This window comes from Solanum dulcamara, chromosome 7 (genome assembly GCF_947179165.1).
Source record: "Solanum dulcamara chromosome 7, daSolDulc1.2, whole genome shotgun sequence".
In the NCBI taxonomy this organism is placed as follows: Eukaryota; Viridiplantae; Streptophyta; class Magnoliopsida; order Solanales; family Solanaceae; genus Solanum; species Solanum dulcamara.
Genome location: NC_077243.1, coordinates 34,210,659 through 34,223,137, shown reverse-complemented (window position 1 = coordinate 34,223,137; position 12,479 = coordinate 34,210,659). Strand labels below are relative to the sequence as shown.

General features: G+C 33.8%; 1 protein-coding gene across 1 annotated transcript; it reads right to left on the bottom strand.

Moving 5' to 3' along the window:
* Positions 1-9,038: 9,038 nt before the first annotated feature.
* On the bottom strand, positions 9,039-11,754 carry LOC129896334 (tropinone reductase homolog At5g06060-like). Its single transcript, XM_055972200.1, has 5 exons — positions 11,533-11,754; positions 11,235-11,442; positions 10,091-10,307; positions 9,890-9,996; positions 9,039-9,469 (listed from the first exon to the last, which is right to left on the bottom strand). Exons 1-5 carry the CDS (start codon positions 11,619-11,621, stop codon positions 9,281-9,283), a joined length of 810 nt encoding a protein of 269 aa, XP_055828175.1. The 5' UTR covers positions 11,622-11,754; the 3' UTR covers positions 9,039-9,280.
* Positions 11,755-12,479: the final 725 nt, after the last annotated feature.

Sequence of the window (12,479 nt, the reverse complement as noted above, 5' to 3'; positions counted from 1 at the left end):
TTATACCATCTATTATAATAATATACTTATATTATATTATATATACTTATAATGTGCATCTAATAAAAGGCAGCCCGGTGCACTTAAGCTCCCGCTATGCGCAGGGTCCAGGGAAGGGCCCGACCACAAGGGTCTATTGTACGCAGCCTTACCTTGCATTTCTGCCAGAGGCTGTTTCCAAGGCTTGAACCCGTGACCTCCTGGTCACATGGCAGCAACTTTACCAGTTACTCCAAGGCTCCCCTTCATAATGTGCATCTAATATACTCACAATAAAAAAAAGGGCAGCCCGGTGCACTAAAGCTCCCGCTATGCGCGGGGTCCGGGGAAGGGCCTGACCACAAGGTCCTATTGTACGCAGTCTTGCCTTGCATTTCTGCCAGAGGGTGTTTCCAAGGCTTGAACCCGTGACCTCCTGGTCACATGGCAGCAACTTTACCAGTTACTCCAAGGCTCCCCTTCATCTAATATACTCACAATATGTTATCTATTATAGTGATATACTCACAATCTACTATCTATTATAATTATATACTTACATTATACTCTATATACGTACTATGTATATCAAATATACTATCACTATTATACTGATATAATTAATTATATATTATATATATCGTTACAAAGTATACCAAATATACTCACAATATACTATCTATTATAGTGATATACTTAATTATATTTTATATATATACTTACAATCTATATCTAATATACTCACAATATATTATCTATTAATTACATTATATATTATATATACTTATAATGTATATCTAATATACTCACAATATACTATCTATTACTTACATTATATATTATATATACTTATAATGTATATCTAATATATACTCACAATATACTATCTATTACTTACATTATATATTATATATAATTACAATATATATCTAATATATACTCACAATATACTATCTATTACTTACATTATATATTATATATAATTACAATGTATATCTAATATATACTCACAATATACTATCTATTACTTACATTAAATATTATATATACTAACAATGTATATCTAATATACTCACAACATACTATTTATTATAATAATATACTTACATTATATATTATATATACTTACAATGTATATGTAATATCTTCTAAAGAGGGGGAAAACTCAATTTTCAAAGAATTAATAGCAACGGTGTTGTTAAATGCATTATCAAAAGATATATTGGAAACAGCCTCTAGCAAAAATGCAAGGTAAGGCTGCGTACAACAGACCCTTGTGGTCGGGCCCTTCTCCGGACCCTGCGCATAGTGGAAGCTTAAGTGCACCGGGCTGCCCTTTTATACATAAAGCTTTGTGTTAAAGACCATAATATTTTACAACCATTGATATAGAATCAGAAATAAATTGTGCAATATATTTTCGGTTTTCATCATATTGAAATGCTAAAATAAGTTTTTACATAATAAAATCACTATCTATTCAGTGACAAGTAACACTTAAATAATCATTTATTATTTATAGCACAGTCAAGATCAGAAGTTAGTGAAACTCTACATGGAAGATTTGGTAATAACCAACGTAAATAATATGCATATTGTCGATGAAGTCTAAAAATATTTGATCTACAAGTACTTTTAGGAATACCGTTAAACATGGATTATAAATTGATTGTATATAATGAATAAAAGTATCAGAAGAAGCAAATAAAAAGATAGACAACCCACAGCTATCATTTTCGTTATCTCTTCACGGTCCCTCATTTTATTATACGTTTCTGTTAATTTTCCGGTCTATGGGTTTATTCTATCTTGAACTGGACCAGTAGCACCTCTATTCGTTCTTTCCAGCCAGGATGCTCATTGTCTAGATGTCTAGTCAATCAATTCGTTCCACCTCTATTACCCCCGATCTTATGCTTGAATTTTTTTTTGACATTCTTTACATTGAACTTTAATTATTCCGGCTATGCGTTCAAAATAATGTTATACTAAACTAGTGTTGTTTCTTTCTTTTACTGGTTTTGGAGGAAGATTAACAGTTCTAGATTGAGCATTACTTATATCTACATCAGGACTAGTTGGTGTAACATCCACATCACCATTATTATCTTGTTCTATTTCTACTTCAAATTCATTTGGTTTTTCTATAACGTAAGTTTCTTGATATTCATTTTCATTCATATCATGTGCACCTACACCTATTTCTCCAAATTCACTAGGTGGTGCTTCATGTATACGGGAATAATTTCTACTTATACTATCTCTACCGGAAGCACTTATTTCTTACTACCATTACCTCCGTCGGGATACAAATTTTTAACACTTTTACTTATATTTTTTAATCTATCAATTATGCAAATTAAACTAATAAATATTATAAATACAAAAATTAAATATTTAAATATATTATAATTAATTTACTAAATAAAAGCAAGAGAAGAAACGATTATACCAAATTGCCGGAATCAAACAAAGAATCGTAAAATTGATAAAATGTTGAGCATTTGAAAGATGAAAACTTCTAGTTGATGTTGTTAATTGCAAATAATAATAAAAGATTGATATCACTTTAAGAGAGAATTGAAAAATTGAGAGAGAATTAGATGATTGTTGGTAGAAAAAAATGATTAAATGTTGTAGGTATTTATAGAATTTTTTTGAGTAATAATTATTTTTTTTAAAAAAGGCATTTTTGGCCAATTTTCAGAAAATGGCCAAACATCTCAGAAAATTATTTTTTTTTTAATTCAACTGGGGCGGTGGGCCGGCTACCGGTCCATTATCGGGCCAGGCCAAAAAAGAAATGGACCGGCCAAAATTTTTTAGGGATGGGCCGTTACCTGATCCGATCGCTACCATGTCGGGCCCTTAATGGGCTGAAATCGAGCCACCCGGCCCATTAGACACCTTTACAAAACTTTGATTAGCACCCCTCTCTCTCTCTCTCTCTCTCTCTCTTCACAATATTTTCTCACTGTTAAAAAGTTAATATTTTTGTGTTGAAATTTTCATCAAAAAATATTTGGTTGCTATTTTTACGTATGTTTTGATTGAATTAATGAGAAAAAAAAATATTTTCATACGAAAATTTTTGAAACTTTTCCATTATTTTAGTGAGATTTGTTTTTAATCATGCACTTTCTTAATAGCTAGTTCAATGGAAAATAATTGAGATTGTGTTTTATAACATAAATTTTCTACCGGAAAAGGGCCAAAACTATTCTTCAACTATTCGAAATAGAGCACATATACCCTTAAATTATATCCTGGCTCAAAAATACCCCTCCCTTCATACTATTGGCTCAAAAATACCCTTCACGCCATATTATTTACTCACTTCTACCCTTCTGTTTGACGGAATGAAATGTGGCATCTCATGCATAAAAGCCACATAGGATCTCCACATAAGCACCCCACCACACCCCATCAATTAAAAGACCCAAATCTAACTATTAAAAGATCCAAACCCATGCTTGACTCCCGTAGTTATGACTGCCACAATTAATTTGCAACAGTTTTTAAGCAGCTCCCGTAATAATTTGGGGCAGTCAGACACCTCTTCTTATTGGCCTGACTTTAGGAAGAACACTTTATCTACTTCTCAAGCTTCTATTGATCACGTTGAACGTACGATTATGTTGCCCTGCAGCTCACTCCAAGATCGACCATACCCATATTCTTTCTAAAAAAGCACTTGCTTGATCAAGTAGCACATTTGCTTAATTGCCATTTTGGAAAGTTAAACTTATCTTCCTTTGTTAGTTATGTCCACTGGATGAAAACTATAGTTTAGCAAATTAAATAACCAATTAATAATTTGCTTTAAAGCTGCTGGAAATTAATTGTGGCATCCATAACTACGGAAGTCAAGGAAACAATAACTACGAGAGCCAAGGATGAGTTTGAGTCTTTTAATGGGTGGATTTGGATCCTTTAATTGATGAGGTGGGTGAGGTGGAGTGGGGTGCTTATGTGGAGATCTTACGTGGCGTAAATTAATATAAATGGGATGTCACATTTCATTCCGTCATACAGAGGGGTAGAAGTGAGCAATAGTATGAAGTGAATGATATTTTTGAACCAATAGTATGGAGGAAAGGGTATTTTTGAGCCATAATATAGTTTCAGGGTATATATGCTCTATTTGAAATAGATGAAAAGTATTTTTGGTCCTTTTCCGATTTTCTACTGATTAGCGATGGAAAAAACATTTGTTTCTAGTAGTGACTTGTTAGAATCATGTATCAATCAAGTGTATGAATTATACTTTGTGCACACAATGGTGGATCCATGATCTTTAGTTAATGAGTTCTAGATTATAAGTTTTTGTTCTTACTGAATATAAATTATCTGTACATATTAAATAAACTTTTTTAACACAAATATAAAATTTGAATCAAAGTTATTGAATTCTATTGACCCACTAATTATTATTGCGGCTCCACCTCTGTGTGGAGTCAACAACACAGGGGAAATTTAATTTTTGGAAACAGAACACTTATACCCAAAAAAGTAAACTATTTACCGTCAAATGCTCAATTACTTTCATATCCTTCTTTTATTTAAAATGGAACATGTCTATTTTTATTCGTGTGTCGATGTCATGCCGACATCAGCACCCACCTTTTCCCCCTCTTTGATACCTTCACGATATATTAAAGTATATGAATATACTATGATGGTACCAAAGAGTAACTGAGTAGTGTCGTCATTAAATAATTGCTTCGTCCTCCTTGATACCATCAAAGTATAATATACTCTGATGGTATCAAAGTGTAACTTAGCAATGTTTTCACTGATGTTTGCTTCAGTACTTTGATGAGATTATTCAATCATCCATATTACCATTATGGTATATCTTTATATTGTCAGGATATCATTGAGATATGTTTCAATTCTTCAATATTTTAATTTAAAAACAGTTAAAAAAGAGTCATAATTTAGATACAATTTTTTTAAAATTTGCAAAAGAGAAAAAAATATAAAAATATATTTTCTACTAATTTAGAGTTTAATAAATACCGAACATATAGATATGCCCTTGAACTTGGTTAGTTTTTCCACTTAGGCACCTGTCACGACTCGGGCCTAGGGCCTAGACGTGACGCGATAAATGAGACACCCGGAGGTACCTAACCCAAGCCTCTTAGCATTTATTAAGCATTTCATTGTTAATGATAAACAATAATGAGTGGAAATAAAAATATTTTTTCCATTTGTGTCCAAAAATACCTCTACTAATAGACTTGGCGGGGGCTAAGACATGTCCCTAGCTCACTCTCAAAATAAGTGTCAAGAAATGCCTTAATAAAAGTCTTAATGTTCAACAAAACATAAGTTTAGAATAAAGGGGATGTTGTTCCCGAATCATGGGAACTCACCACAAGCAATCTTCAAACTAATCCGAACTAGCCACGTAGAGTAGGTCAAGGAGAGACGTCGGTTCCTACATGGTGAAATCATGTAGGCAAAAGTATGCGTTAATACGTTTGAATGTACTAAATATGTGAGCATGCAATGCAAAACATTATGCAATAAGGTGATGCAATGGACCATGCTAAAACCTTGCAATCATTTGAAATATCCTTTAGAGTTATGAAGCTTAGTCAATGAAATATAGAAAAATCATGAATCATAAATGAAACTTGAACATTATAGAGGTAACCATGAGTCATTATAAGAAACCATATACTTGCAAAATACCATGAATCGTAAATAAGTATTCCATAAACCTTTTTGAAAAAAATCTTTAGTTTTGTGAGAGCACATACTTTACTTTGTGATAGACATAGTAGACATCATATGATATATCTTAAACATTGGAAGAGGGACCTTGTACCTTTGTGAGAGCGACCATTAACCGCCATAAACTATGTGAGCTATAACATGGAGTCCCGATGTTAACCCTATATCAGAGAAAAAAAGGGGAGACTACTTGCCAAGATAGACTCTGTCATGCCTAAGTGGATCCACTAAGCTATTGTGTAAATCGGGTACTCACCCCTAGTTCTTAGACTCGGGTACTCTCCATCAAGCCTTGATATTTTGGGTACTCGCTTTTTAGAGATTGGGTATTCGCCTCTATCTCATTTATACCTACGGTAGCACGTAGTTCTGGGACATGGGTATTCGCCTCTAGTCCAACTCGGTGCTAGGCAAGCTCTCAACAGAATAACATTTAAGTATCATAATAACATAAGCATTGTATAACCTTAGACATCAAATCATCATCAGTGGAATAGCTCATTAAAAACTTTGATTTATAATATCATCATGGCTTTCATTACCTATTTATCGTTCAACTAATGAACCTTGATATATAAGAAAATTTGGTCTACAATCAGTGATGGTATTCCGAATACCATGCTAATCGGACCTTCCTTTTTCGAAAATTGTTCAAAAGCATTGACGGCCTATAGGGATGTCATACATGTCATATCATAACCTTAAAACATTTTACTTGATTCAACGTGAGAATTGTCCTTTCACATTGAAACCTTACTTTGTCTAAGAAGCACTTTCATTAATCAATCATTTCATAAAGATTCTCCTTCATAAGGTTTTACTTCATAACATTCATTAGAGTCAAACTTCATTTCAACTTTACTTTATCGTAGGAAATTAGGTGAGTTCATTTCAAAAAGACTTTCAAATACATTTAAAGGATACTTGTATGCATGGGAGTGATATGAATGCATCCAATCAAACATCTTTAAAAAACCCACCATATGCACTTTAAAACTACCTTTCAAACCTTCATATAAGAACATTGATAATCCATCCATTTTATGTAAATAAGAATCAACATAAGTCAATATAAGTAAATAAACTTGAAATATTCAAGAATCTATGCATTTGGAATCGTAGTATGAAAATTCCTAAAAACTCATCACTTGAAATTAAGAGTCAATATACATATAAATCAATAGGAGTAAATAAACTTAAAATATACCATAATCTATGCATTTGGAACCATCATGTGAAATCCCATAAGATTTCGTCATTTAAAATTGATATACTAAGTTGAGAAAACATTTGGGCTCCATGGGTTGAAGAACCCATAAATGAAAACCCACATACCTTAGAGAGGAACTTGAAGAAAACTTGATTCTTGGTCTTCAATGAAGAGCCTTGAATCCTTTGAGTTTGATAGAAAAATTGGAGGGGATGATTTAAGAAAGAGGAGGATGGAGATTAGGGTTCTTTGGAGAGGTAAAAACCTGAAAAATATGATCCAAAACGCGTCCAAGGTGTATATATAAGTATTAGGTAATTTTTCCAAAATGTCGCTGCAAAATCTGGAAAACTGGACAAGTCCGCAACAGGTCCGCGATGTGGACGTGTCGCGCACCTTTCTGTTCGACAAAATACAAAAATATGGAAAAAACATAAGGCAAGTCCGCGACAGGCCCGCGACGCAGACTTGTCACGCACCCTTCTGGTCGACGGAGCATAACCTTTTACTCCAAACTCGGAAAAATGCAATCGTGCTGACGTTGGAAAGAAGACTCAAATACCTTTAATTTGATAGGTTATGGGACACTAATTTATTATATTCTAGGAGATATAATCGTTTGAAGTTGAACCTTATACGAACTCATTCGGAAACTTAGCCGATAAAAATTATTTGGAATTGGCTCGGTGTTAGAGATCCCTTATGACCTTAAAACACATCTAATACTCTTAAAATACTTAGGAATTGATCCTAACTCATATATACAACTAAAAGTCAATGAGTTCGACCCTATACGCCTAAGAAGAATGGTTCGAATCTTGGCATAGAAATTTCTGAGATGTTAGAGCACCTCAACTATGTTGTCTTCCTATTGCATAAAATATTTTATCATGTTTGAAAAGTCCGTGAAAATGATTTAAAGGGGCTGGTGTGGAATTCATTTTGGGATGTAAGGGGCTGATGTAGAATTCATGAAACGTGTTATCACGTTTGAAGATCACGTGAAAAAGAAGACTGTTACATCCCAAAATAGATTCCACATCAACCCCTTTAAATCCTTTTCACGCACTCTTCAAATGTGATAAAACGTTTTATGCAATGCCAGCAATGAATGTTTTAAAGGTAAAAATTATGTATGGTTAAGGGGTTCAATAGGAAGGCAGTATAATTGAGGTGCCTGAGAGGAAAACCCAGCCAAGTTCAAAGGCCTATCTATATGTTCAGCCTTTAATAAATACGATTGTGATTTTAATAATTTTCTCTTAATTGTTTCTTATTTATTTCTTAATAAGAAAGTTCAATCATATATTATACTGATAGTATATCAATATACCGACGAAATATCACAGAATATTAAACTTAGTCCAATATGAAATCGATATGGTATTAATATACCGACGGAGTATCACAGAAAATTAATTCATAGTCGTGATGCTGACATCATGCGCGAAATAAGAAAGGAGAAAGTGGGCTAAGTGAATAAATAATTTGGGCAAGTGGTCCATTAAAACTATATTGATTGGGTTAGATCCATTTTTGATAAATAGTTTCACAGTTTGATTTATTTTGTGTAGTTTTTCCGAAGTTTTTTACATGAATTTTGGGTTTCGAATGGGCCGGGTCGAATCTTTTAATTGAGTTTTATTTATTAGATATATAGAAAAAGGTAAAAATAAAATAAAAAATTATTCATTAGAAAGTTAGGATTTCAAATAGTGTGATTTTCGAGTTAATATACGCAAAGATTAGTAATTTTTTGAGTATTCCACCAAACAAATACTACCTTCCACATTAACTCATGTACCAGGCAGATAAACCTAAAGGTCCAATTCGAAGTACGCCACTCTTGTTTTGGGTGAAACTTTTAAGAGTCTACATTGGCAGTTGAATGTTGATGATAACAGGAGTAATCAACGTTGTTTTGACCCATATGCAAATAGCAGGGACTACTTCCAATTGAAAGTTCCTTGGAGAAAAACCTACTCGACGAATGAGTTGGGAGATCTATCGCTATTTGCAAAATTCTTTACAAACATGCGCAAAAATAATCAAACGTTTCCGTCATGCAGTTTAAATAAAATACAAAATTGCACTTCAACAAAAATAGTTGCAAGGAACATGCAAAGCTGAAAAAGAACTTAAAATGATCCCCAACATAAACAACAGCAGAAAATGCTGCTCTCAGAACAAAGAAAAAGATAGAAAACTAGATTTTATATTCAGTAAATAAGGCATGTCGGGCAAACGCATGCCATCTTATGATCCGATAAACAGGGAATTAAGGAAAAATACTAAATAGAGCTTTATTCATGACGGTCGGCTACCATCTGTAGATGAGAATACAGATCAGAAGCTTGGCATTTCGAACCCGTTGACTGTGAATCCTCCATCAACCGCTATAACTTGCCCTGTAATGTAAGATGCCCCAGGTAGACATAGATAAGCTACCAGGGATGAAACTTCTTCAGATTCTCCAGGACGTTTAAGGGGAGTTCTAGATATTACTCCATCTAAAAATGTTTTATTTTCGAGCAACTGCAAAAGAAAACCATAAAATTCAGCAAAAATTGGAGTAACATGTGGTTAAGTTGAAATACTATACATTAGATGATGGCTAATCCATGAACTTGTGCAGTGGCTGTTCTTCAATTAGGCCTATGCCACTTGTGTAATAGGCATGTGTATTCTTAGTAAAAGACAAAAGAATAGTTCACTATGTGCTCAATGTGTGGCATGCTATATTTTTAGTTTCATTATTGTGAACTATAAGAGCTCTTAAAAGAACATCTTGTGAGCGTGTGATGCAGTCTGAACTACATTCTCTGCTTGGGCCTCAGCGAAATCAAAGAAATGTTTTGTATCGGGTAACCTTTCAATATCTACATCTTCAATCTGCAATTACTTGGGCAAAGAAATTCATGAAATCAAATTCATAAGCAAGGTCAAGAATATTACATGTTCTACCAAAGACGTCCTTATATACCATGGGGCAACACCATTAACCCGAATGTTATCTTTTGCCCATTCACAAGCCAAATTTCGTGTAAGCTGATTCATTGCCCCTGAAGTTAGTAAAAAAAAATAATAAAAAAATTTCAGCACTCTATCTTCAATTGTTCAAGGACTCAAATGAGTGATTGAATGAGTACAAATAACCTTTCGTTGCTCCATAGATAGAACCACTGGAGACGTGCACCAGACCAGCAACAGAAGAGATAAAGACAACCGATCCATTTCCAGATGCTTTCAAAAGAGGCTGAGCAAGTTGGCACAGATGGTATGCAGATTCCAAGTTGGTAGCAAACAGACGGGTATATTCTTCAGCAGTATAATTGGTGGTGGGCTTCCTAACATTAGTCCCCACATTGTTTATCTATCGCCAGAGACAAAGCAATAATGTGGTTCAAAAACTTTACACTGTCTGAGAATGAGGACATCTAAACACAGAAAGCATACACGTCCAAGTGCACCAGATTGAGAATGCAACAGTTTCTTTTAGGGCTTATTCTGTCACTAATAACAAGTATTAAAAATCCTTACGAAGCTTTAAAGGTTGAAAGCACATATAACACCACCATTCTAGATTAGAACCTTAACAATCACATATAAAGTCAGAGAAAGAACCTAAGAATCAAAAGAATGGTAATGCTACAGAAGCTCTTTCTATCAATATTTCCTATTTTTTCACCATTAAATCAGATATTAATCGTAGTTGGAACAAATGAGCTCCGCAAGTACTAAGCTATAGCATATGTTGAGAATACAATTAAACAATAAAGATGTGTTCTCTCTAACAGCTTAAACTTTTAGATGAGATGGTTACATACTTCAGCATGGTATCAGAATAGGTAGAGGTTTTGAGATCGAATCTCACCGCCACCCATATCAAAAAGAATTTTCATGTGCTTGGCCCATGAAAAAAATCAGGCTAGCATGTGACGGCATGTTGGGAATAAAAAAAAAGGACAGTCCGGTGCAGTAAAGCTCCGCTATGTGTAGGATTCGAGGAAGAGCCCGACCACAAAGTCTATTGTACGCAGCCTTACATTGCATTTCTGTCAGAGGCTGTTTCCGATGCTTGAACCCGTGACCTCCTGGTGGTCAGGTGCAACAACTTTACCAGTTACTCCAACGTCTTTAACAGCATGTTGGGAATACACTTTAATAATAAATCATTCGGCATATATTCAGTTTTAAAGCACTACAATACTTGTTAATTTTACATGTAATTGATTATTTTGTATATATAGAGACCATTTGTCAAACAATTCATCAACAAGGGATTAATCGGTGAACTCACAAGAATGTTGAGCTTTCCATCGAAAGCTGCGGAGACATTTTCCATGAGTTGAACTCTCTGTTCCCTAGAAGATGCATCGCAAACAGAACCCTTAACTTGAAGGCCTTTAACGGCCCACTCTTGCAAGCGTTCGTTGAGCTGTGCTTCATTCCGTGAACAAGTGTACACTGTGGCACCCAGTTCCGCTAATTCCTCCACAACCGCATGCCTAAATAGAATACTCATCCAAATTGAAACCCAGAAACATCATAGACTAGAAAATTTTGAAAAGAAATTAAGGTATTACAGTTGGGTTTACCCAATTCCTCGTGTGCCACCGGTAACGAGAGCGGTAAATCCAGAAAGAGACCATCTTGGACTGCTTCCACTGCCTGTAGCCTTCGCCATTGAAATACGGAAATTTTTAACTTCAAAAGAAGGGGGTTCCCGATCTTGGAGTATTTTTGAAATTTGATTAATCGGTGATGACTCTTATCTGTGTATATAAAAGCTCAAATGCCGGTTCGGATGTGGAAAATAAAAATAAGAATGCTTTATTGTCCAAATGTGGAAAATAAAAATAAGAGTATTTCATGAATGTATTATAAAATAAATGTTCAAATAAATGCATTTTAGGTTAGTAACATAAATTTACACCTAATATATTGAGAAAATACATCAAATTCCTTTTACCTTCTTAACAATAAAACTTACTCTATCACTTTAAATATCTCCCTAACAAATTTCAAGTGAATTAAATGTCACTCTAGATTTCACCTATCATATCACAGTCATGTAAGTGTCACAATATAGTCATGTTAGCACCACATCATTAAACTTATTTCTTTTTTTTATTCACAATGTGCTTCAATAGAGCAAGATGTGTATTGGGAAAGACAACAAAATAAAAAGAAAAAAATTAAAAAAAGAGACCCACCATTTTAAAAATGTATTTTACATATTTTTTAAAAGATTAATATATCAAGAAAAAATATTAGTTATCTATTGGTCAATAAAAAATTCTCATGTGTGAGATTTTATAAATTCAATTTTTTTTTCACGTGCTTTTAGGAGTGTGAGTACACTTAATTTGCCACATCACCCCTTAGAGATATTTAAATCACTCGAAAGTTGTTAAGGAGGTATTTAAATGCTTTATGTAGTTAAAGTGCTAAAGTTAGTTTTGCTGTCAAGTTTAGAATGGATTTGATGTATTTATTCTAATATAGTTATTGTAACATATATGTACATGCAATATACATTATG